Source organism: Bufo gargarizans, chromosome 1 (genome assembly GCF_014858855.1).
Source record: "Bufo gargarizans isolate SCDJY-AF-19 chromosome 1, ASM1485885v1, whole genome shotgun sequence".
NCBI classification, from domain to species: Eukaryota; Metazoa; Chordata; class Amphibia; order Anura; family Bufonidae; genus Bufo; species Bufo gargarizans.
In genome coordinates this window covers 107,578,450-107,601,919 of record NC_058080.1, presented here as the reverse complement: position 1 = coordinate 107,601,919, position 23,470 = coordinate 107,578,450, and the positions used below count along the sequence as shown (strand labels likewise).

Below are 23,470 nucleotides of genomic sequence, written 5' to 3'. Positions count from 1 at the left end.
AGCAGCCACAGTAAAGCTGGCCATATATGTTAAATGCAATGTCGGCCAAATCCACCGATTTTGGCTGGACTGAAACAGCTATGTAAGGTGTATGGGGTCCGCCTTACATTCCCTCACCGGTACATGTCAAGGGACATCAGGATCAGGCCGTTCTTTTTGGTTTAGGCGAGATAAGCCTCTGCCAGAAGTCTTGCAATGGCTCCCTGTTTGCTCGGCCAAGCAGGTATGTGTATGGTGGGATCAGATATGATCGCTGTCGGCCAAATAAGCATTTAGCCAATAGCTATGTTATGTGTATGGCCATCTTGTTACACATACTTCCCATACATTACCATTGCTGCTCCTTTTACATCCGAATATCAGCTTTTGACCAGGGTGTGAGACTCAACATTTAATAAACTGCTGAACCCACCATATTATTAACCAATGACCCTAATGGCTAGAAAAGGGTGGTGAAATGCACAGTGCACACTGAAACACAAGACCATTTTCGCTGTGCTGAAGGCAGAAAGAGGACATTCTGCTGGCCCTTTATCACGATCTACTGGTAGTTTAATCACCTAATGTTTATTTGTCAAAGTCTTCTATCTAAAATTGATAAATGGCATTACTGGATAGTAACAAAGTATTACAATTAAGTCATTTACTTACCTTAAAATATTGCCATTCCTTGTACTCATTCAAATTACAATGTGTGATCATAACTGAGGTGCCGTCCTGCCCTTTAGTCAGACACTGGTCATACTGCATCAACTGATTTGCTTCATTAATCCGGAAAAGCTGATGGAACAAAATATAATTTTTTCGTAATACAGCATCTGTTGCTCAGTAGAGTAAAATGAGGCAAATATAGTGTTACACACAATATATCTATTAGGGATGAGCGAATAAATTTTGTTTCAGTACTGCACGGAGCGAGCGTTTTCTTACAGTATAAATCAATTTCTGAAGTTATGCGAAGTCTCGCAAGTAAGTAATAACTTCAGCTCATCAGAGCCAATACATTCTAATACTGTACAGAGAGCTTGCGCCGTACAGTATTGAAACAAAGTTTTATGCGAATCGACTTTGGATGTTTCATTCTAAGTCGATTCGCTGATGCCCAATATCTATCTATCTCTACACATACAACATTTATATTTCACATTATGCATGTATAACCAATATGTGGTGAGATGGGTGAAGTGTATTTTCAGCTTTATACAGAATTGTAAAATATAAATTTTTTTGTAATGTACTTTGATCATCGTTCTTACCTTGATTTATACTCTGTAAGAAAAACAGCAATAAATTCCCTCTGACTTCACTAAAACCTCAGCTTCTATTAACATTTTTCTGCCATGTTTTTCCACAGTCAAGGACATGGCATATTGTGAAATGTTACACCACAGGCCCTATGAATCATGCAGCTCTGTTTCTCATCCAGGAAACTGAATTCCGCTTTCTGGACTCATCTACAGGTAGCGTTAATTCTGTCAGGTTATAGGTCTTTTTACAGTAATGCCATATAATGGCACACAGAATTAACCATATTATCAGCCTCAATAAAAAAATATTGTTTTACTCATGACAAGTCTTTAATATTCTTCTTCAGACACATTTAACTCACCTGATTGCCGCCCATTCTATGGCAGGGACCAAGTTCCACCGAACCTCCATTTGTGTGACCCATGCTGTCAATGCAATAGTTGGAATCTAAACCTCTTATCTATAAAGAAACAAATCCAGATTTACCTAATATATATTTTTTCATCCATAATTCAGCAATTATAATAGGAAAATATTTTATTAGTTTGATACATTAATAGAAACTCCTAAAAAATAGACACTGAATGCAAATTTATTCAAAAATAATCTTTATTAACCCCTTAGGGACCCATGACGTATCGGTACGGCATGTTTCCCGAATCCTTAAGGACCCATGACGTACCGGTACGTCATGGCTTCAATTCGCGATTCCGGCGCCGCGGGGGTTAATCGGAACGGGATGCCGGCTGAAATCATTCAGCCGGCATCCCGTAACAACGCAGGGGGGGGTCATTTGACCCCCCCGTATAGACGATCGCAGAAAACCGCAGGTCCATTCAGACCTGCGGTTTTCTGCGTTTCCGGTCCATTCGGGTGTGCTGTGACCCGATGAACCGGAAAAAGACTGCGATCGGTGGCGTAATTTTACACCACCAATCGCAGTCCGAGGATTTGAGGAGGCGGTGCTGGCCCTGGTGCTGAACACTGCTGTCCAGGGTGCTGATTGGTGCAGGGGAGAGAGGCGCGAGATTCAAACTTCCTGCGCTCCTCTCTCCCCTCCTCTTCCTGTCCAGCACCCTGACCGTGCAGCATCGTCCAGCACCAGCTCCTGTGTCCCCCTAATCGGCATCCATCACCCTCCTGCACCCATCGCCACTCAGGTAGGTTAGGGTCAGTGAGGGAGAGGCACCATTAGGAAGGGAAAGAAGGGAAAAGTTAGTTAGGAAAAAAAAAAAAAAAAAAAGAACTTTTACACAAAACTTTTTTGATCCATCTATCAGACCCCAGAGCCCCCCCTGCCACTTGCCCCCCCCTACCAGCCCCCCACCACCACCAGCCCCCCCCACACCCATCCCCCCACCAGCCCTCCCCCCCCCCCCTCACCACTAGCCCCCTTACCACCACTTTTTTTTTATTTTTCTGCGTTCGCTGACTGGTCGGCACTTTAGCGTCCGTCCACTGTTAGCGCATCGCCTGCCCCACCGCTGATCAGCGTTGTACCGCTGATCAGCAACTTTGAACTTTTTTTTTTTTTTTTCCTAACACTTGCCCCTTTATTTTCCTTTTTTTAGTACGCGAACACCCGTTGCCCCCACACACACGCACATATAATAAAGGTTTCCACACACGCACACCTACACGCACACACACCCATGGCCCGCCGGGTGTTCTCGGCCGAGGAGGCATACGCCCAGATTGCCTCCGACTCCGAGAGCCCCAGTGAGGATGAGGATGACCCCACATTCCTTCTGTCATCCGCATCCTCCTCATCATCATCGGATGACGATGAGCCACCAAGGCGGCGGAGACGCCGCCAGGCGGAGCCAGGGGCCACACATGCTAGGGATCCTGTGGCCCACCCTAGTACGAGCCGCCCTGGGGTTCGTACTGGTTTCCCGGCCCACCAAATAAGTTCACCGGAGCCCCCTGCCGATGAACTTAGCTGGTGTCCCCCAGTGGACTTTGAGCCTGAGATTCCGGATTTCGCTGGCAATCCTGGAATCCAGATTCCCACAGTGGGGTTTACTGAAATAGACTTTTTTAGTTTTTTTTTCAGTAACCCACTGGTGAATTTGATGGTGGAGCAGACGAATCTGTACGCCCAACAGTTCGTCGCTCAAAACCCAGGCTCATTTTTGGCTAGACCCGGTGGCTGGACGCCGGTCAGTGCAGCCGAAATGAGGACATTTTGGGGCCTCGTGCTGCATATGGGTCTAGTCCAAAAACCCAGTGTCAGGCAATACTGGAGTGGGGACGTCCTATACCAGACCCCACTGTACAGTATGGTCATGACACGTCCCCGGTTTGAGGCCATCCGGAAATGTCTGCATTATTCCGATAATGCAGCATGTCCACCCCGAGGTGATCCTGCCTATGACCGGCTGTATAAGATACGGCCGGTCATCGATCACTTTGGGGCCACATTTCAGCAGGCCTACGTACCTGGAAGGGAGGTCGCGGTTGATGAGTCTCTCGTTGCGTTCAAGGGGAGACTCAGTTTCCGCCAATACATTCCCACAAAGCGGGCGAGGTATAGCGTGAAGCTATACAAAATTTGTGAGAGTACCTCAGGGTACACTTACAAATTTCGTGTGTACGAGGGGCGAGATTCCCGTATTCAACCCCCAGAATGTCCCCCCACTCTGGGTGTTAGCGGAAAACTCGTGTGGGACCTTATGCACCCACTGCTGGATAAGGGATACCACTTGTACGTGGATAACTTTTATACCAGCATTCCCTTGTTCAGGTCCCTTGCCGCCAGATCCACGTTCGCTTGTGGGACCGTGCGGAAAAATCAGCGCGGCCTCCCTGCCCACCCCCTCCAGGTACCTATCCCCAGGGGTGAGACCCGTGCCCTTACCAGTGGAAACCTGTTGCTGGTCAGGTATAAGGACAAGAGGGATGTCCTTATGCTGTCCACAATCCACGGTAACAGCACCACCCCAGTCCCTGTGCGAGGTACCGCGGCAACGGTCCTCAAGCCCGATTGTATCGTCGACTACAATCGGTATATGGGAGGAGTTGATCTCTCTGATCAAGTCCTCACGCCATATAATGCCATGCGCAAAACCCGGGCATGGTACAAAAAAGTTACGGTCTACATGGTGCAGGTTGCCATGTACAACTCTTTTGTACTATCCCGAAGCGCTGGCAGCACAGGGACATTCCTCCAATTCTATGAGGCAGTCCTCAAAGACCTGATCTTTTCGGACCGGGAAAGAGCAGGCCGGAGTACCTCGGGAACTGGAGGCGCCCGGATCGTCCCTGGCCAACACTTTCCAGGTGTGGTCCCCCATACTGGAAAGAAGGGACGAACCCAAAAAAGATGCAGAGTGTGTCACAAGAGGGGGATACGGAAGGACACCACCACTCAATGTGACACGTGCCCTGATCATCCGGGCCTCTGCGTTATCGATTGCTTCAGGGAGTATCACACTTCCATGGAGTACTAAATTTTTATAATCCCCAACAGTCCACTAGAGAACATAAAACACTATGGCTCTTAGACTTTGGAGACACAGAAACAATTTTTTTCCCCAAAAAAATATTAGTTTTAGAGCAGGCATCCTCAAACTGCGGCCCTCCAGATGTTGTAAAACTATAACTCCCAGCATGCCCAGACAACCTACAGCCATCAGCAGGGCATGGTGGGAATTGTAGTTTTACAACATCTGGAGGGCTGCAGTTTTTAGGATGCCTGCTTAGTGTCTCCAAAGTCTGAGAGCCATACATATTGGGCATCGTCGCGTGCGTAAAAGTCGTCGCTATAAAAATAACATTTGACCAAACGCCTCGAATGAACGGTGTTAAAAATATAAAACAAAAACGGTGCCAAAACACCCATTTTTGGGCAAAATTTCAATTTGAATCCCTTTTGCCGGTAATAAAGCAAGGGTTAACAGCCAAACAAAACTCAATATTTATGGCCCTGATTCTGTAGTTTGCAGAAACACCCCATATGTGGTCGTAAATGGCTATATAGCCGCACGGCAGGGCATAGAACGAAGGGAACTCCATACGGTTTCTGGAAGGCAGATTTTGATGGACAGTTTTTTTTTTGACACCATGTCCCATTAGAAGCCCCCCCTGATGTAGCCTAGACTAGAAACTCCAAAAAAGTGACCCCATCTAAGAAACTACACCCCTCAAGGTATTCAAAAGTTACTTTACAAACTATGTTAACCCTTTAGGTGTTCCACAAAACTAAATAGCGAATGTAGAAAAATTTTTAGAATTTAATTTTTTTGTTACATTGCCTCAAAAAAGAGTAATATAGAGCAACCAAAAATCATATTTACCCCTAAAATAGTCCCAAAACAACAACCACCTTATCCTGTAGTTTCCTAGATGGGGTCACTTTTATGGAGTTTCTACTCTAGGGGTGCATCAGGGGGCTTGAAAGGGTACATGGTGTAAATAAACCAGTCCAGCAAAATCTGCCTTCCAAAAACCGTATGGCGTTCCCCTTCTTCTATGTCCTGCCGTTTGGCCAAACAGTAGTTTACGACCACATATGGGGTGTTTCTGCAAACTACAGAATCAGGGCAACCCATTTTGAGTTTTGTTTGGCAGTTAACCCTTGTTTTACTCCTGGAAAAAATTGATTATATTGGAAAATTTTCCAAAAAATAGAAATTTCTAAATTGTTTCTCCATCTGCCATTAACTCTTGTGTAACAACTAAAGGGTTAACAAAGTTTGTAAACCCAGTTTTGAATACCTTGAGGGGTGTACTTTCTTAGATGGAGTCACTTTTTTGAAATTTCTATTCTAGGGGTGCAACAGGGGGCTTCAAATGGGACATGGTATAAACAAAACCAGTCCTGCAAAATCTGCCTTCCAAAACCCATATGGTGTTCCCCTCCTTCTATGTCCTCCCGTTTGGCCAAACAGTAGTTTACGACCACATATGGGGTGTTTCTGCAAACTACAGAATCAGGGCAACCCATTTTGAGTTTTGTTTGGCAGTTAACCCTTGTTTTACTCCTGGAAAAAATTGATTATATTGGAAAATTTTCCAAAAAATAGAAATTTCTAAATTGTTTCTCCATCTGCCATTAACTCTTGTGGAACACCTAAAGGGTTAACAAAGTTTGTAAACCCAGTTTTGAATACCTTGAGGGGTGTACTTTCTTAGATGGAGTCACTTTTTTGAAATTTCTATTCTAGGGGTGCAACAGGGGGCTTCAAATGGGACATGGTATAAACAAAACCAGTCCTGCAAAATCTGCCTTCCAAAACCCATATGGCGTTCCCCTCCTTCTATGTCCTCCCGTTTGGCCAAACAGTAGTTTACGACCACATATGGGGTGTTTCTGCAAACTACAGAATCAGGGCAACCCATTTTGAGTTTTGTTTGGCAGTTAACCCTTGTTTTACTCCTGGAAAAAATTGATTATATTGGAAAATTTTCCAAAAAATAGAAATTTCTAAATTGTTTCTCCATCTGCCATTAACTCTTGTGGAACACCTAAAGGGTTAACAAAGTTTGTAAACCCAGTTTTGAATACCTTGAGGGGTGTACTTTCTTAGATGGAGTCACTTTTTTGAAATTTCTATTCTAGGGGTGCAACAGGGGGCTTCAAATGGGACATGGTATAAACAAAACCAGTCCTGCAAAATCTGCCTTCCAAAACCCATATGGTGTTCCCCTCCTTCTATGTCCTGCTGTTTGGCCAAACAGTAGTTTACGACCACATATGGGGTGTTTCTGCAAACTACAGAATCAGGGCAACCCATTTTGAGTTTTGTTTGGCAGTTAACCCTTGTTTTACTCCTGGAAAAAATTGATTATATTGGAAAATTTTCCCAAAAATAGAAATTTCTAAATTGTTTCTCCATCTGCCATTAACTCTTGTGGAAGACCTAAAGGGTTAATAAAGTTTGAAAAAACAGTTTTGAATACCTTGAGGGGTGTAGTTTCTAGAATGGGGTCATTTTTGGGAGGTTTCTATTATCTAAGCCTCACAATATGACTGCAAACCTGAACTGGTCCATAAAAAGTGGGATTTTGAAGATTTCTGAAAAATTTCAAAATTTGCTTCTAAACTTCTAAGCCTTGTAACATCCCCAAAGAATAAAATATCATTCCCAAAATGCTACACACATGAAGTAGACATATGGGGAATGTAAAGCCATCACAATTTTTGGGGGTATTACTATGTATTACAGAAGTAGAGAAACTGAAACTTTGAAATTTGCTAATTTTTCAAAAAAAATTGTAAAAATTTTATTTTTTGGTGCAAAAAAATTAACTTTTTTGACCCAATTATAGCAGTGTCATGAAGTACAATATGTGACGAAAAAACAATCTCAGAACGGCCTGGGTAAGTCAAAGCGTTTTAAAGTTATGAGCACTTAAAGGGACACTGGTCAGATTTGCAAAAAATGGCCAAGTCCTTAAGGTGAAATAGGGCTGAGTCCTTAAGGGGTTAAAGTATACACAAAATATATTTAAAAAAAATGAAACTTAGAAAAGTAGTTACTAAAAAAAGTTACTAAAGAGGTTTCCCTGAGATAATAAAAAAATCTCCATCCCCCTCCAATAGTCGTAATAAAAAAAAAAAAAAAAAAAAAAAAAAAAAGGCATGTTAAACAAATCCCTTTCTCCAGCACTATTTTCTGCTATGCTGGTCTAGTTCTCCTGCCACCGACACTTCCCCCACAGCTGATCACTGTCCTTAGTGTAGGATAGTGATTGGCTGCAGTGGTCACCACTGCAGTCTGTAACAAGCAGCGGCGAAAGAACTGGACCAGTGCTGCAGAGAACAGAGCTGAAGAACGGGATGATTATAAGGCGATTTATTTAGGCGCTTGTCTGAGATTTTTAATTATTTTGGACAACCCCTTTAAAATGCAATTAATCTGCTTGAAGCTAGTCTGGTAACAGGCTCATTGTATAACATGTACATAGAAGAAAATGTGGAGCTGGAATAATAACTGAAATAAATGGTAGTACAATATCCAGGAACAATCACCCTCAGCAATATACCACCTACTTAAACAAAAAAAAACGACTAGGAAGATTTACCATACAGTGGTAAAAAAAAACTAAAATCAGGCTGAACACGACCTTCATGGATTTTTAGTAGCATCTGCTTTTAGAGAGTCCATGCATGTATAGCTGATAAATAGATAGGAAAATCAGAAGGAAAAGCCTTCAAGCAGTGATGCGGAGATTTGAGCTAAAATTTTTTAATCATCTCAGAAACTTTATATGCAAAACTCCTTAAATGATAGCTGAAGGCTTGTGAAAATATTCCACTAGAGGTCAGAGCTAGAAAAGCCTAATCACAACCAGGGTTTCAGCACGCTTCTGTGCTTCTCAGGTCCAAAAAAACTACATTTGTGCCACAGTCAACTGAACTAAACATGGCATTTTGTAACCCAGTCTGAATCCAGTACACAGCGGCAATTTAACCAGGTATGTGGCAGGACCATTAGCAAATACATTCGGAATAAAGCTTTTTAAAAGTAAATTATGTGTCTGGATAGGTGTTCATTTAAAAAAAATAATAATAATTATTGTGTCAGAATATGCTCAAATTGGCCTGAAAATTGGTATATTCAAATAGAAAGAAGAAAATCCTGCGGCGCAAATACCAATCGTTGATAATACAAACTTAATTTAATAACTGGGCAGGTGGAACAACGCGTTTCGGGGCAGAAAACACCCCTTCGTCAGGTACAAGACTGCTCATACAAAAAACACAACTTCAAAACACACTTAAATACATAGAAAAAAATGGCATAGGAGGGGGAGGGCCTGACCCCTCCACATGTCAAGTACTGAACCTGCAGAGTAATTAGCAAATTAGTACAATCATTGAATATGGGACACTAGTGGATAAAACATTGATTGTCAGTGTGATGAATTCAAAATAATTAGATTATGAGAGCGGTGTCTGGCTGAAAGATACAGCCGGAAAACATCGCTCTGTTGGGTGCGGTCATATGACCGCGCATCGCCCCGCAACGGGACGCTACTCCTCCTGCCCTATTGGAATGTACGGGTGGGCGGGAGGAGGAGCGCATCGAAAGGAGCAGATGGTGTGGATAGCACCGAACCCGGGAATTAGGATGGGAGGAAATAGGGAGGAAAAGGAGACGCTACTTTTCCTCCCATCCCAATTCCCCCACCCTATTATTTTGAATTTATCACACGGACCATCAATGTTTTATCCACTAGTGTCCCATATTCAATGACTGTACCAATTTGCAAATTATTCTGCAGGTTCAGCACTTGACATGTGGAGGGGTGAGGCCCTCCCCCTCCTATGCCATTTTGGCGGTTTTTCTATGTATTTAAGTGTGTTCTGAAGTTGTGTTTTTTGTATGAGCAGTCTGTACCTGATGAAGGGGTGTTTTCTGCCCCGAAAAACGTTGTACCACCTGCCAAGTTATTAAATCAAGTTTGTATTATCATCAACGATTGGTATTTGCGCTGCAGGATTTTCTTCTTTCTATTTGGATTTATCCGCCTTCTTGGGGACTCCAGGCATCCCTACGTGGAAGTGCGTACATCCCCGGCTGCATGACCATATGTCTAGGGGGCCAATTACGACCCCTGCCAAGCCTTCAGTAGTGTTGTGCCTATTGATCGCACAACACATCAAGGTGAGCCTCCAATCTGGAGTACTTTATGTTCACTTATTTAACTGGACTGTACTGCCCTATGGTGCGCCTTTTGTGTTTTTCTTAGAGAAACACCGCCTGTCACATTGAAAATTGGTATATGACACTCTGACGTCTCCTAGGACTCCTATATTTTGAAAAAAATATATTTTCATTATTTATTGACAATATTTTCTCTCTCTCGTTTAGGCTCTTTAACGCAATGACAGTAGCAGTTTAACTAACATATATAGCCATGAGTAAACACATGGTTGACCGTGTTAACAAGCAGCCTGTTTAGAAATACACTGCGCCATAGCACTTGTTCGTTTTTTTTATATTCCAATGGTTGTCCCTTATTGCGGGCAGATTGTTTGCTTGTGTGCGACCAATCATCCAAAAACTATGCCTTCATGGGGCAGACCACTGCTCTTGTTTATAGACACAAGTTAATATCATAAGAAACAGTATCTTGTTCTGTACAAGTGTTCAAAAATTGTGTTAATGGGGTCAGAATGCCTGCCCATACTTATAAACACACAAGTGTTAATTCTCAGAAGAAACAATGGCTTGTTCTGAAGTTGAACAAACCTGAAAAAAAAATATCTTTTACTTGGGAGCAGGAGCAGTACAGTTGGGATGTGCAAAGGATAAGGTGCATAGGGGTAATCTTCACAGCAAGCACAGGACGGAGGAAACGTGTGGCCGTGTTGGGGTAGTAGTAATGTTATTAGTCTGAAAATCCTCATGGATCCATGCCTCATTCATTATGACAAAAGTGATGCTTTGTGCATTGGGATGTGACAATGCCACCTGCCACGCTGAAGACCATTCTGAGATGACAATGGAGGCTCGACAAGAAAATACATAGAGATCAAACTGGGCCAGTTTCAGTCACTGTTCCAATCTGCCTGCCAAGAAGAGAAAGGCCACATTCCAGTTAGAACTATACTTGGTTGTTCAGGCGGTACGTCTCAGTTTGCTGATTTGCGTCAGCCTGGCACAGCACATGAAAAAATTGCTCCATCAAGTTCATGAGAGTAAACTGGCTGCTGTGACTTCTGCAGGAGGTAGGTTACTCGCCAGGGGGCAGACAGGAGCTTCCTGGTCAGTCACGTGAGACTGCATACACTGGAAAACATTACACCATTTTGCTTTGATAGTGATGGTCTAAAAGCATCGCTATCCTGTAAACATCCGACTGCTTGATGAGAACGATACTGCGTTCAGTGTGCAAGTAAGCATACAGCCTGCCATGCTCGCCAGCATGGCCAGGGACCTAGTTTTTTTTTGGCTCCACCCCCCGAGATGATTGATCATCATGGCCAATGTAGTCGTCATCATCTTCAGCCTCATCTTCCTGGACAAGTGATTCGTCTAGTGTTAGGTTCTGATCCTCCACTTCCTCCTCCATGGGAGGGCAGCCAACAAGCTGTTCTTCTGCCATCCCTTGTTGCATCAGCATGAGCATCTGCTCTAAGATAAATATGAGGAAGATGATATTGTTCATGTTATGGTTGTCCTTACTGACAAATTTGGTGGCCTCTTCAAAAGGCCTGACTATGCAACATGCCATCTCTGATGGCCTGCCACTGCCAGACCTCAAAACGTTTATACAGTTGCTCTAGCATATGCAAGGTGGAATTCCAGTGAGTTGGAACATTGTGGATCAAGTGGTGCAATGGCAGACAATTCTGTCGCTGCAAGTCCAGGAGGGAGTTCCATGCCACATAATAATGGCTGAAATGCAAAGACAGTCTCTAGGACATTGCCAGCACCCTCTGCAAGCCACTGTATTTTTTCAAAAAGGATTGCATCGCTAAATTGATCACTTGCACCATGCAAGGAGAATGTGTTATCTCCCCTAATGCAGTGCGGTCACAAAGTTCCTGCCATTGTTGCTGACCACCTTGCCAAGCTGAAGCTGCCGAGGATGTTTGTTGCTTAATACTCTAGCAACTAATTGGCTGTGTGGCTAGCCTTGCACCCGGGCTAATCAGCTCTAACATGACATGGTGATGTTTCACTTTACACACATAACTGGAGGATGTGAGAGCAACATTTTACCATCCTTCTGTTGTGGATCGGAGGATGTCCATGGAGGAGGCAGATAAGTGACTTGTGTGGGAACCAGATCACCACAAACGAGAAGATTTCAATAGGACCTGGCCTCGTTACTGCAGTGCTGTGTCCCTGCTGACGCAAAGAACATTATCCCAGTGGGTTGTAAAAGATATGTTCTGTTGCTGTCTGCTCCAGGTGTCCACACAGCAACAGGTGGGAGTTAAGCTTGCATACCATCAGACTGCTGGGTATGTATGATTGTTTCCTGGCCACATTTTACCTTATCTACACCTGATGACAGAGCGGAATAGGAAGAAAAGTAGTCCGAGCAGGAGAAGCAGTAAGTGATAATGACAAGGACATTGTTGGTGTGGTCTGGCTGCCGCAAAGAAATACACTCTTGTTCCGCTAGCTGGCAGCCAGTTCTACTTGCCCACTGGATCGGGTGATGCCGCTTCAATAGACCTGTGGTGCCAATGTTTGCATGTAAACAGCTACAGATCTTGCACACAACAATGCTTTTGTCTTTCAGCACTGTGGAGAAAAGCTGCCAAATGGGAGATACTCACACAGATCCAGCGGCAGCTGAGCTTGGATTAGCTCTGGCACATTTTGACGCTGTGCTCACAGTATCAGCAGCATCACCAGTTCCAGAGCTGACCATAATAGAGGTAGATCTGGCCCTGGAAATTTTTCCAGAGGTTCTGGCTGTACAATGCTCCTGCTCTTTATTGCTGTCACTGTCAACACCCTCAGCAATCTGATCTGGCTCTTAGGTCCAACATAATCATTGTTATAGTCTTCACCCTCCCCACCATTTATCAGACTGCGGTTTGTCATCGTTGGCTTCCTGGCCCCTCTCCCAATTTCCTGCTCTGTATTTGCCCTGTGTGCCACTGTCACTCCCACTACCCCTACTGTGGCTGCAAGTGCCACTACTACCACCACCAGCTATGCATTGGGTTCCACACCTCTGTTCGGCTCATGGCAGTCCAAATGCTGACTTTTCTCACACAAGTCATCAACAGGGAGACTCTTCAGTAACTTCTATAGCACATGTGGTTTTGTTGCCTCTTCTTAGGAAAAAAAAGAAGGGACCCCACTAGGAGGGGGCAGTGACGACAGATGATGCAGCTAAAAAGACTTCATTGGGGTAGCAAGGAGGAGGAGCAGGAGTAATGATGTGACCCCTGGCTCCAAGACATGGTGTCAGACTCAGAGGCGAGATCCAAATTCTGCTGTGACTGACAAGAGGAGTGAGCCGGCTGATGCTGCTAGTGCTGTTTGCATCTTGGATAATGAGGCATTTATCTTTTGTTTGCCACTCTTCCAGACATTTTTATTATGAGTCCTATAAATAAAAATTCCCGTGTTTGGTACACAGATTATTAAACTGTACTAGCAAAACTGCAAGTGGGTTTTCTGTAATTTATAGACAGAGGCACAATTAAATGTCTCTCCCCTTGTACAAACACAGTGCACACAGTTATTGACAATTTAGCAGTAAAACATGTTTGCTATAACGGTATCTTAAAGTGATACAACACTTTTACTAAAACGTGTATATTAATGGAGTCATTGCAGTAAAATCTGTTTGCTGTGAGACTAAACAGTATCTTGCAGAGGTTGAAGCTCTGAAATGCCCAATTTCAAACAGTAAAGAGAAAATGTTTTTGTTTTTTTTGTTTTTTTTTTTTAGAAATAAAAAACTTGCAATTCCTCAAATGTTTGCGGCAGAATGTACAAGTGGACAAAATTGTTGGCACCCTTCTGTTAAAGGGGTTTTCCAGGTTCAGAGCTGGACCCGCCCCTCTGAGATGAGTATCAGAGCATTTTTAGCTCCTTCCACAGATGTCCCTAGTAACTGGCTTGTGCCTGCAATTATTTTGGCAGAAATTGCCACAACACATTCTTTCATAAGCCTAGCTGGGAATAGAATGGAGTTTCTTCCTTTTGAGCAGAAGAACCTACTTGAACACTACCCCCTTATTGGTTGATCAGGCTGTCTATCAGCCTCTGAGCCAATCAAACCAAGCCCTTCCAGTGTCATGTGATCCTTTCATCATCTTCCTCCCTCCTGTCTTCCCCACTAATTTACAGTAAAATGGCGCTAAGTGCCGTTTTTACGCAATTCGTCCAAAACTAAATCAAGAACTTAGGATTCATATGGCAGACAATTTGTATGAAATCTATAACATTTCCGATTGGTTTGGAATCGATTCACTCATCTCTAGTATACAGAGTCTGTGCAGCTCCTTAGTATGGTACTAGTGCTGTACAGGCTACGTATGAGCAGAAATATCCTCTACAAACCGTACTTCTAAGGGAGCATATTTCCATATGCAGAGTCTGATGAGGCATGCCACTGTGTTTTGTTGGAAAAACGTTAGAAAAAACTGTGTGAAACTGGAGGGATATGAAGGAAAAGACCCCAAACACCTCTATGGCAGGCCTATTACAGCTCCATTACAGCTTTTTTTTTTTTTTTCACGACATTTATTGTATACAGTAATTGCTTTGACTGCAGACAGTATTTTATAGAACTTGGACAAATGGGTTACATGCAGACTTTATACGTTACATACTACCATAAAGTCAGCACTGTCTGTAGGCCTAGGCGAGGGGACGTGTGTGATAACTTGCCTACATTCAGCATGACCGGTAATGATAGGAGTGGCTGTACAACAATTCTCTATACATGGCTGGAAAATATATGCAAAAAAAATAAAATCGCCATAAAATATATCTAATGAACAAATCTATTTATATTTTCCCCAATTAAGCTGGCCATCCAAATGAGATACCACTCAACTGAATGTTTGTCTCTCCCGATCCTTCTGAAAGCAACTGGTTTGGCAACTTTTACTTAATGTGGAGGGTCCGTTTATGAAGCAGAGTAGAATGTGAGGAACATGAGGAATGTTTGTGCACTGTGATAACACTAAAGATAATATAACGCTTTACTAGAAGTCCCATGCAAAAATCATAGCTATCACATCACGAGTTGTGCTATAAAGCTGATTTCCGATTATAAAACTATTCCACATATAGAATAAAAAATTGCTGTACTCACCTCTCCCCAATCCACGTTTTTGGGTGGGAGCGGATAATGTGCAGGGATATCATATGCTATCTCTTCCATGAACCATTTAAAGCTTTTGCAGTTGTGGTCCTCTCTGAATTTTTTCAGCTCACTTATATCCCCATAAGCCAGAGCTTTTGTTTCAGGACGGCTGGCGTAAAAATAGTCTTTGTACTCATCCCACCAAACCTCTACAACTCTAACGTAGTTCTGAAAGATGAAGTACATTATTATAGTGGTTTACAGACCGGGACATTATAAAATATATTCTGCAGTCTTCCACATTACTGGTGAATCGTGGCTTTTTTTTTTTTTTTTTTTTAAAAGCAGATCTGTCTGCTTGAAGATTTGTCCCTATGAAACTTGCTGACCTGTTACATGTGCACTTGGCAGCTGAAGGCATCTGTGTTGTTCCCATCTGCCATTAAGTTTTAATATAATTTAATATATGCAAATGAGCCTCTAGGAGCAAAAAGAGGCCTTATCATTACACCTAGAGGCTCTGCTCTCTCTGCAACTGCCACTCCCTCTGCACTTTGAGTGACAGGGCCAGGCAGTGTAAATGTGATTCTGCCTGGCCCTGTCAATTAAAGTGGAGAGGGTATGACAGTTGCAAAGAGAGCTGAGCCTCTAGGTGTAGTGACTTCTCCATTGCTCCTAGAGGCTCATTTTCATATATCAAACCATCACTTTTCTCAGTAATGTGGACACATATGAACATGGGACCAACACAGATGCCTTCAGCTGCTAAGCGCACATGTCACAGGTCAGCCTGTTTCATAGGTGCAAATCTGCTGACAGATGATCTTTAATATGCTGGCCTATGAAAGGGCAGAAAATGACAGGTACAGGCCTGTACAGGAACACTGAAATAACACAGCAAACTCAGTTACCAGCTGGGGGTTGTGGTGTTATAAATGATGTGGGAGATGAGGATCTGCCATGCTGCATTTAAACATGCCAATTGTTTGCTCTGCCAGAAGTAACGACACTTCCAAAATGCTTGTTTCCTTCACCACTACTGAACAAGCATGCCTGTTGCACTGATCTGAGCAATGCATATTTAGGGCCGCTTCACACGAGCGGATGCCGTGCGTGGCATCTGCTCCGTGAAAGAGTGCCAAGACCCGCTGCAGACTGCAGAGGCACGGAGCAGTAACATGACTGTTAATGCTCCGTGCCTCTCTGTGATCTCTTTACTACGAAATCACAGTGACAACTGTGATTTCGTAGTAAAGAGATCACAGAGAGGCACGGAGCATTAACAGTCATGTTACTGCTCCGTGCCTCTGCAGTCTGCAGCGGGTCTTGGCACTCTTTCACGGAGCGGATGCCACGCACGGCATCCGCTCGTGTGAAGCGGCCCTTACAGGTAGGTCTCGAAATTCAATGCTAGACAAAAAAAAACATTTTTCATGAATGGATAGTATGCATCAGTCCGTCCTTAAAGCTGTCAGACCCATGACACAGTCAGTTTAACTGACTCAAACCAGTAAAATCTGGGAATTACACATTTAAAGCTCCAATCAGACTAGAATCGACATTATATATATATATATATATATATATATATATATATATATATATATACACACACACACACACACACACACATATATATATATATATTTTTTTATATACATATTATATACATACTGTAGGAAGGCGCAAGGATTGATGGAAGATATGTGTCACCGACATTCCTGGCTTCGATGAGGTAAGAGCCGGTAGTTTTAAGTGTCAGCGGCAGCTAGTGCTGACTGACACTGTTTTGTTGTTAGTATGGCTGTAAAGCCGATCCGGGCCGGCTCTTACTGGGAGTAGCCAAAGTGCTGGGTGGGTGGCTGCTCCCCACGCTCCAGGCTGTTTTTTTTTTTGCCTATATAAAACCCAGCCAGCAGTCTCAGCTGGGTGTGGTTTTTCCTCAATCTGACAGAGAAGCTGGGGAGTCTCTGTGTTTTGGGACCTGTGAAGTTGTGCCATGCTAAAGGCCTGAGAGCTGCATGCCGGGAAACAGGCACTAAAGCCTGCTGAGGACTGCGGGTGGAAAACTGCTAACCAGGTGAAGATTTTGTTCTATGGACATTGCATGGTGTGAACAAACACCAAGACTGTGAATGGTCATTTCGTTTTTCCTTACGTGTGAATAAAAACTTTTCAAGTTAAAGACTTTGTGATTGCCTCTATACTGCGTCCGCTACCCGGTCTACCAGAGCAAAACCCCACTATATATATATATATATATATATATATATATATATATATATATATATATATATATATATATATATATATATATATATATACACATACATACATATATATATATATATATATATATATATATATATATATATATATATACACACACACACACACACACACACAGTACAGACCAAAAGTTTGGACACACCTTCTCATTCAAAGAGTTTTCTTTATTTTCATGACTATGAAAATTGTAGATTCACACTGAAGGCATCAAAACTATGAATCAACACATGTGGAATTATATACATAACAAAAAAGTGTGAAACAACTGAAAATATGTCATTCTAGGTTCTTCAAAGTAGCCACCTTTTGCTTTGATTACTGCTTTGCACACTCTTGGCATTCTCTTGATGAGCTTCAAGAGGTAGTCCCCTGAAATGGTTTTCACTTCACAGGTGTGCCCTGTCAGGTTTAATAAGTGGGATGTCTTGCCTTATAAATGGGGTTGGGACCATCAGTTGCGTTGTGGAGAAGTCAGGTGAATACACAGCTGATAGTCCTACTGAATAGACTGTTAGAATTTGTATTATGGCAAGAAAAAAGCAGCAAAGTAAAGAAAAACGAGTGGCCATCATTACTTTAAGAAATGAAGGTCAGTCAGTCCGAAAAATTGGGAAAACTTTGAAAGTGTCCCCAAGTGCAGTCACAAAAACCATCAAGCGCTACAAAGAAACTGGCTCACATGCGGACCGCCCCAGGAAAGAAAGACCAAGAGTCACCTCTGCTGCGGAGGATAAGTTCATCCGAGTCACCAGCCTCAGAAATCGCAGGTTAACAGCAGCTCAGATTAGAGACCAGGTCAATGCCACACAGAGTTCTAGCAGCAGACACATCTCTAGAACAACTGTTAAGAGGAGACTGTGTGAATCAGGCCTTCATGGTAGAATATCTGCTAGGAAACCACTGCTAAGGACAGGCAACAAGCAGACTTGTTTGGGCTAAAGAACACAAGGAATGGACATTAGACCAGTGGAAATCTGTGCTTTGGTCTGATGAGTCCAAATTTGAGATCTTTGGTTCCAACCACCATGTCTTTGTGCGACGCAGAAAAGGTGAACGGATGGACTCTACATGCCTGGTTCCCACCGTGAAGCATGGAGGAGGAGGTGTGATGGTGTGGGGGTGCTTTCCTGGTGACACTGTTGGGGATTTATTCAAAATTGAAGGCATACTGAACCAGCATGGCTACCACAGCATCTTGCAGCGGCATGCTATTCCATCCGGTTTGCGTTTAGTTGGACCATCATTTATTTTTCAACAGGACAATGACCCCAAACACACCTCCAGGCTGTGTAAGGGCTATTTGACCATGAAGGAGAGTGATGGGGTGCTGCGCCAGATGATCTGGCCTCCACAGTCACCGGACCTGAACCCAATCGAGATAGTTTGGGGTGAGCTGGACCGCATAGTGAAGGCAAAAGGGCCAACAAGTGCTAAGCATCTCTGGGAACTCCTTCAAGACTGTTGGAAGACCATTTCAGGTGACTACCTCTTGAAGCTCATCAAGAGAATGCCAAGAGTGTGCAAAGCAGTAATCAAAGCAAAAGGTGGCTACTTTGAAGAACCTAGAATATGACATATTTTCAGTTGTTTCACACTTTTTTGTTATGTATATAATTCCACATGTGTTAATTCATAGTTTTGATGCCTTCAGTGTGAATCTACAATTTTCATAGTCATGAAAATAAAGAAAACTCTTTGAATGAGAAGGTGTGTCCAAACTTTTGGTCTGTACTGTATATATATATATACAGTCATGTGAAAAAATTAGGACACCCTTTGAAAGCATGTGGTTTTTTGTAACATTTTTAATAAAAGGTTATTTCATCTCCGTTTCAACAATACAGAGAGATTAAAGTAATCCAACTAAACAAAGAAAACTGAAGAAAAGTCTTTTCAAGATCTTCTGTAAATGTCATTCTACAAAAATGCCTATTCTAACTGAGGAAAAAGATAGGACACCCTTGCCCCTAATAGCGAGTGTTACCTCCTTTGGCTGAAATAACTGCAGTGAGACGGTTCTTGTAGCCATCTACCAGTCTTCGACATCGGTCTGAGGAAATTTTACCCCACTCCTCAATGCAGAACTTTTTCAGCTGTGAGATGTTTGAGGGGTTTCTTGCACGTACAGCCCTTTTCAAGTCACCCCACAGCATCTCAATGGGATTCAAATCTGGACTTTGACTTGGCCATTCCAGGACTCTCCATTTCTTCTTTTTCAGCCAATCTTTGGTTGATTTACTAGTATGTTTTGGGTCATTGTCATGTTGCATGGTCCAGTTCCGCTTCAGCTTTAATTTTCTAACTGATGGTCTCACATGTTCTTCAAGCACCTTCTGATACACAGTAGAATTCATCGTGGATTCTATGATGGTGAGCTGACCAGGTCCTGCTGCAGCAAAGCAGCCCCAAACCATGACACTTCCACCTCCATGCTTCACAGTTGGTATGAGGTTCTTTTCTTGGAATGCTGTGTTTGGTTTACGCCAAACATGTCCTCTGCTGTTGTGTCCAAATAATTCAATTTTGGACTCATCTGTCCAAAGAACATTATTCCAGAAGTCCTGGTCTTTGTCAACTTTATCTCTGGCAAATGTCAGTCTGGCCTCGATGTTTCTCTTGGAAAGCAAAGGTTTCCTCCTTGCACACCTCCCATGCAAGTTAAACTTGTACAGTCTCTTTCTGATTGTAGAGGCATGTACTTCTACATCAACAGTAGCCAGAGCCTGCTGTAGTTCTCGAGATGACACTTTACGGTTTTTGGAGACCTCTTTTAGCATCTTGCGGTCTGCTCTTGGGGTGAACTTGCTGGGGCGACCAGTCCTGGGCATGTTGGCAGTTGTTTTGAAAGCCCTCCACTTGTAGACTATCTTCCGGACAGTGGAATGGCTGATTTCAAAATCTTTTGAGATCTTTTTAAATCCCTTCCCAGACTCATAGGCTGCTACAATCTTTTTTCTGAAGTCCTCTGACAGCTCTTTTGCTCTCACCATGGTGCTCACTCTCACTTCAACAGTCAGGAGCACACCAAACTAAATGTCTGAGGTTTAAATAGGGCAAGCCTCATTCAACATGCAGAGTAACGATCTACTAATTATGTGCACCTGGTGTGATATACCTGTGTGAGATCTGAGCCAATTTAAGAGGGAATACATGTGAGGGTGTCCTATCTTTTTCCTCAGTTAGAATAGGCATTTTTGTAGAATGACATTTACAGAAGATCTTGAAAAGACTTTTCTTCAGTTTTCTTTGTTTAGTTGGATTACTTTAATCTCTCTGTATTGTTGAAACGGAGATGAAATAACCTTTTATTAAAAATGTTACAAAAAAAACACATGCTTTCAAAGGGTGTCCTAATTTTTTCACATGACTGTATATACATATATACACACACACACACACACACACACATATACATACATATACATACACACACACACACAGTATCTAACTGAATATGTTTCTGTTCATGAGACAAAGTGCTTAGAAGCAGATCATGTTACTGCCACATAACGCCTCCTACCACCAGAGAAGAAGCAATGACACTAAGTATAGGGGCTACACCAAAAGCATTTGATGTTTTTACTGTATTTCCTACTTAGCCAGTGTAAGTACAAGTCTATACAATTATCTATGATATCTTCTCCATAGAAAGACAAGTTGTGGCAGGATAACTACCTCTGGCTCTTGCTTTCATAGGAAATAAATGTGGATTAAAAAGGATGTCCAATTATCCTGCCACAACCTGCCATGTTTCTCAAAACCATCTTTACTTTGCTAAATAAATTTCTAAGTGGGAGCTACAGAGACCAGTAAACATCAGGAAATGCAATTTAGTCCTTCACAAATCCCCAAGAGGAACAGACACCAAGAAAACTACAATGTTATCCCTATTGCTGAGGGAAGCTGCGTCCAGCCATACATTTATCCTGCGGCTGGAGCTTTAAGGTGTAAGCCTTCAATAGCTGTTGTCCAAGCATTTTTCATCCAAAAGCTCCCTCTCCTGATTCCCCCATGCACATACATGCTCTTCTTTTAATGGGAAGAGAAGAAAGCTGCTGCCAGACACCTCTGGCTGCCGCTTATATTCCAGGAGAATAAAATAATTGAGATTTATTAAGATCAGCGTTTTCTACGCCAGTTTTGATATCCCTTGCACCGTCAGATGTCCCCTCCGGCAGTCAGTGCGCCCAAACTGAAATCCACCACAGTTCCGAGCTGCCATAGATGTCAGTCTTCTTTTACACCAGAAAACTGGCGTAAATGAAGATAAGACACCATTAGCCCTGTCCTCTCCATGCAGCCTTTTTTCAGAAAATGGAGAGGGCGGTGTACAAATGCCACCTGCAACTATATTTTGTCGCAGTGGTCTTTAAAAAGTCACACAGACGAGGTTTGTGACTTTCTTCCGCCATACTGGCATAGGGAGAAATTTAATGTGTTGAAATTCAGGACACTTGAGCCTTCTCTCTTCAACATCATCTTTCAGGGGAGCTTCGGTGGCTTCCCATATACATTATATATATCTCCTCTACAGAAAATGCAATATTGAATAATGAATACATGTACTATATGATTGGCCTGGGTCCACCACAGCATCTGCTTGTGAGCAGCTCCCAGAAATCTGTCTGAGCAGTGAAAACCGATTAGAAGGAGCAGCTTCTCGGATTAAAATACAGAGTGAAGGCCTCATACTTTCTATTTAATAGCACATTTTGGTCCATGGGGCTTTCTAGTGACTTATATACTATTCCTATCATATTCAATAATCCAGAATATTTGGAATTTTACATTGTTTTCATGATTCTTTTAACTAAACTTGTACACTGGCGTTTTGGTTTCCGTTTGTAAGATCCGTTCAGGGCTCTCACATGCGGTCCAAAACAGATCAGTTTGGCCCTAATGCATTCTGAATGGAAAAGAATCGCTCAGAATGCGTCAGTTTGAATCCGATCAGTCTCCATTCCGCTCTGGAGGCGGACACCAAAATGCTGCCTGCAGCGTTCTGGTGTCCGTCTGGTGAAACTGAGCCAAACGGATCTGTCCTGACACAAAATGTAAGTCAATGGGGACGGTTTTCTATGACACAATCTGACACAATAGAAAACAGATCCGTCCCCCCATTGACTTTCAATCGAGTTCAAGACGGATCCGTCTTGGCTAGGTTACAGATAATACAAACGGATCAGTTCATGATGGATGCATGCGGTTGTAATATTGTAACGGAAGAGTCTTTGCAGATCCATGACGGATCCGCAAAAAAACGCTAGTCTGAAAGTAGCCTAATATCCTTCTTGGCTGAACCAACGCTCCTAGACAACACTTTTCTTTAAACTAAATTTACCTTCAGTGTTGGTGAGGATCCCACATAAACTGGGGGTGGGTTTCCTTGCCACCCATGCAGACGGTAGATGTGACCCACACGTGAACAAGGTGTAAACAATAGCTTTCCTCCACATTGCCAGATCTAAAAAAAACCACAAAAAAAACAAAACAAACACAACATATTGTATTACCAGTTACAATAGAGATCTATAAATATATACTTTATCTGTCCTGTCACCTTTACTCCTGATAGCCTTACATGCAGCACAGTGGAAGTGATGAAACACTATGTGGATTTGAGGTCATTACAAATATCACTCATGTCAATAACTGCAGATTATTTTACCAGGAAAACCTCTTTCCACATGGGAATATGGAGGTCACAGAGAAATTCAGAGGATGTGAAAATACTGCAAGCACTGTGCCGTGGGCAAAGTCTACCGCGTGCCACAGATTAAGTGCGGCTTTGTGCTAGGTATAAATAGATGCATCTCATATGTAGGTCATAATGATTCGTAATACTCACCTTCATTAAGTAATGCTCAATACATGCTGGGGGTAAGGCTCTGTGCACACGACGTTTGACAAATACGTCAAATGTATCCGTAGGGCTCTATTCACCCAACAGTAGCCAAAAGCGTGTCCTTTAAGCTTCTGTTGGGCTGGTATACTTTTATTTTCTACTGTATAGGAAAGTGCAGCAGACTGCTCCTTTCACCACAGAAACAAATAAAGCACTATGCTTGATTTTCTAACACTAAGGCCAATGATGTATGACCGTGTGGGGCTATACAACCGCATACATTGAAGCTTTCCGGCTGAGAACTTGAAGGCAGTGTGCACAAAGCCTAACCTTCAAAGATTTAATACA

At 42.8% G+C, this 23,470-nt stretch overlaps 1 protein-coding gene across 2 annotated transcripts in view; it reads right to left on the bottom strand.

Moving 5' to 3' along the window:
- GALNT7 (polypeptide N-acetylgalactosaminyltransferase 7) overlaps window positions 1-23,470 on the bottom strand; it is a 156,184-nt gene that overhangs the window by 5,501 nt on the left and 127,213 nt on the right. For both annotated transcript variants that reach the window (XM_044297138.1, XM_044297137.1), the window contains exons 8-11: window positions 22,619-22,741; window positions 14,998-15,216; window positions 1,610-1,708; window positions 652-780 (exon numbers count right to left, since the gene is read on the bottom strand). In XM_044297138.1, coding sequence (XP_044153073.1) covers window positions 652-780; window positions 1,610-1,708; window positions 14,998-15,216; window positions 22,619-22,741 — 570 coding nt within the window. The remainder of the gene's footprint in view (window positions 1-651; window positions 781-1,609; window positions 1,709-14,997; window positions 15,217-22,618; window positions 22,742-23,470) is intronic.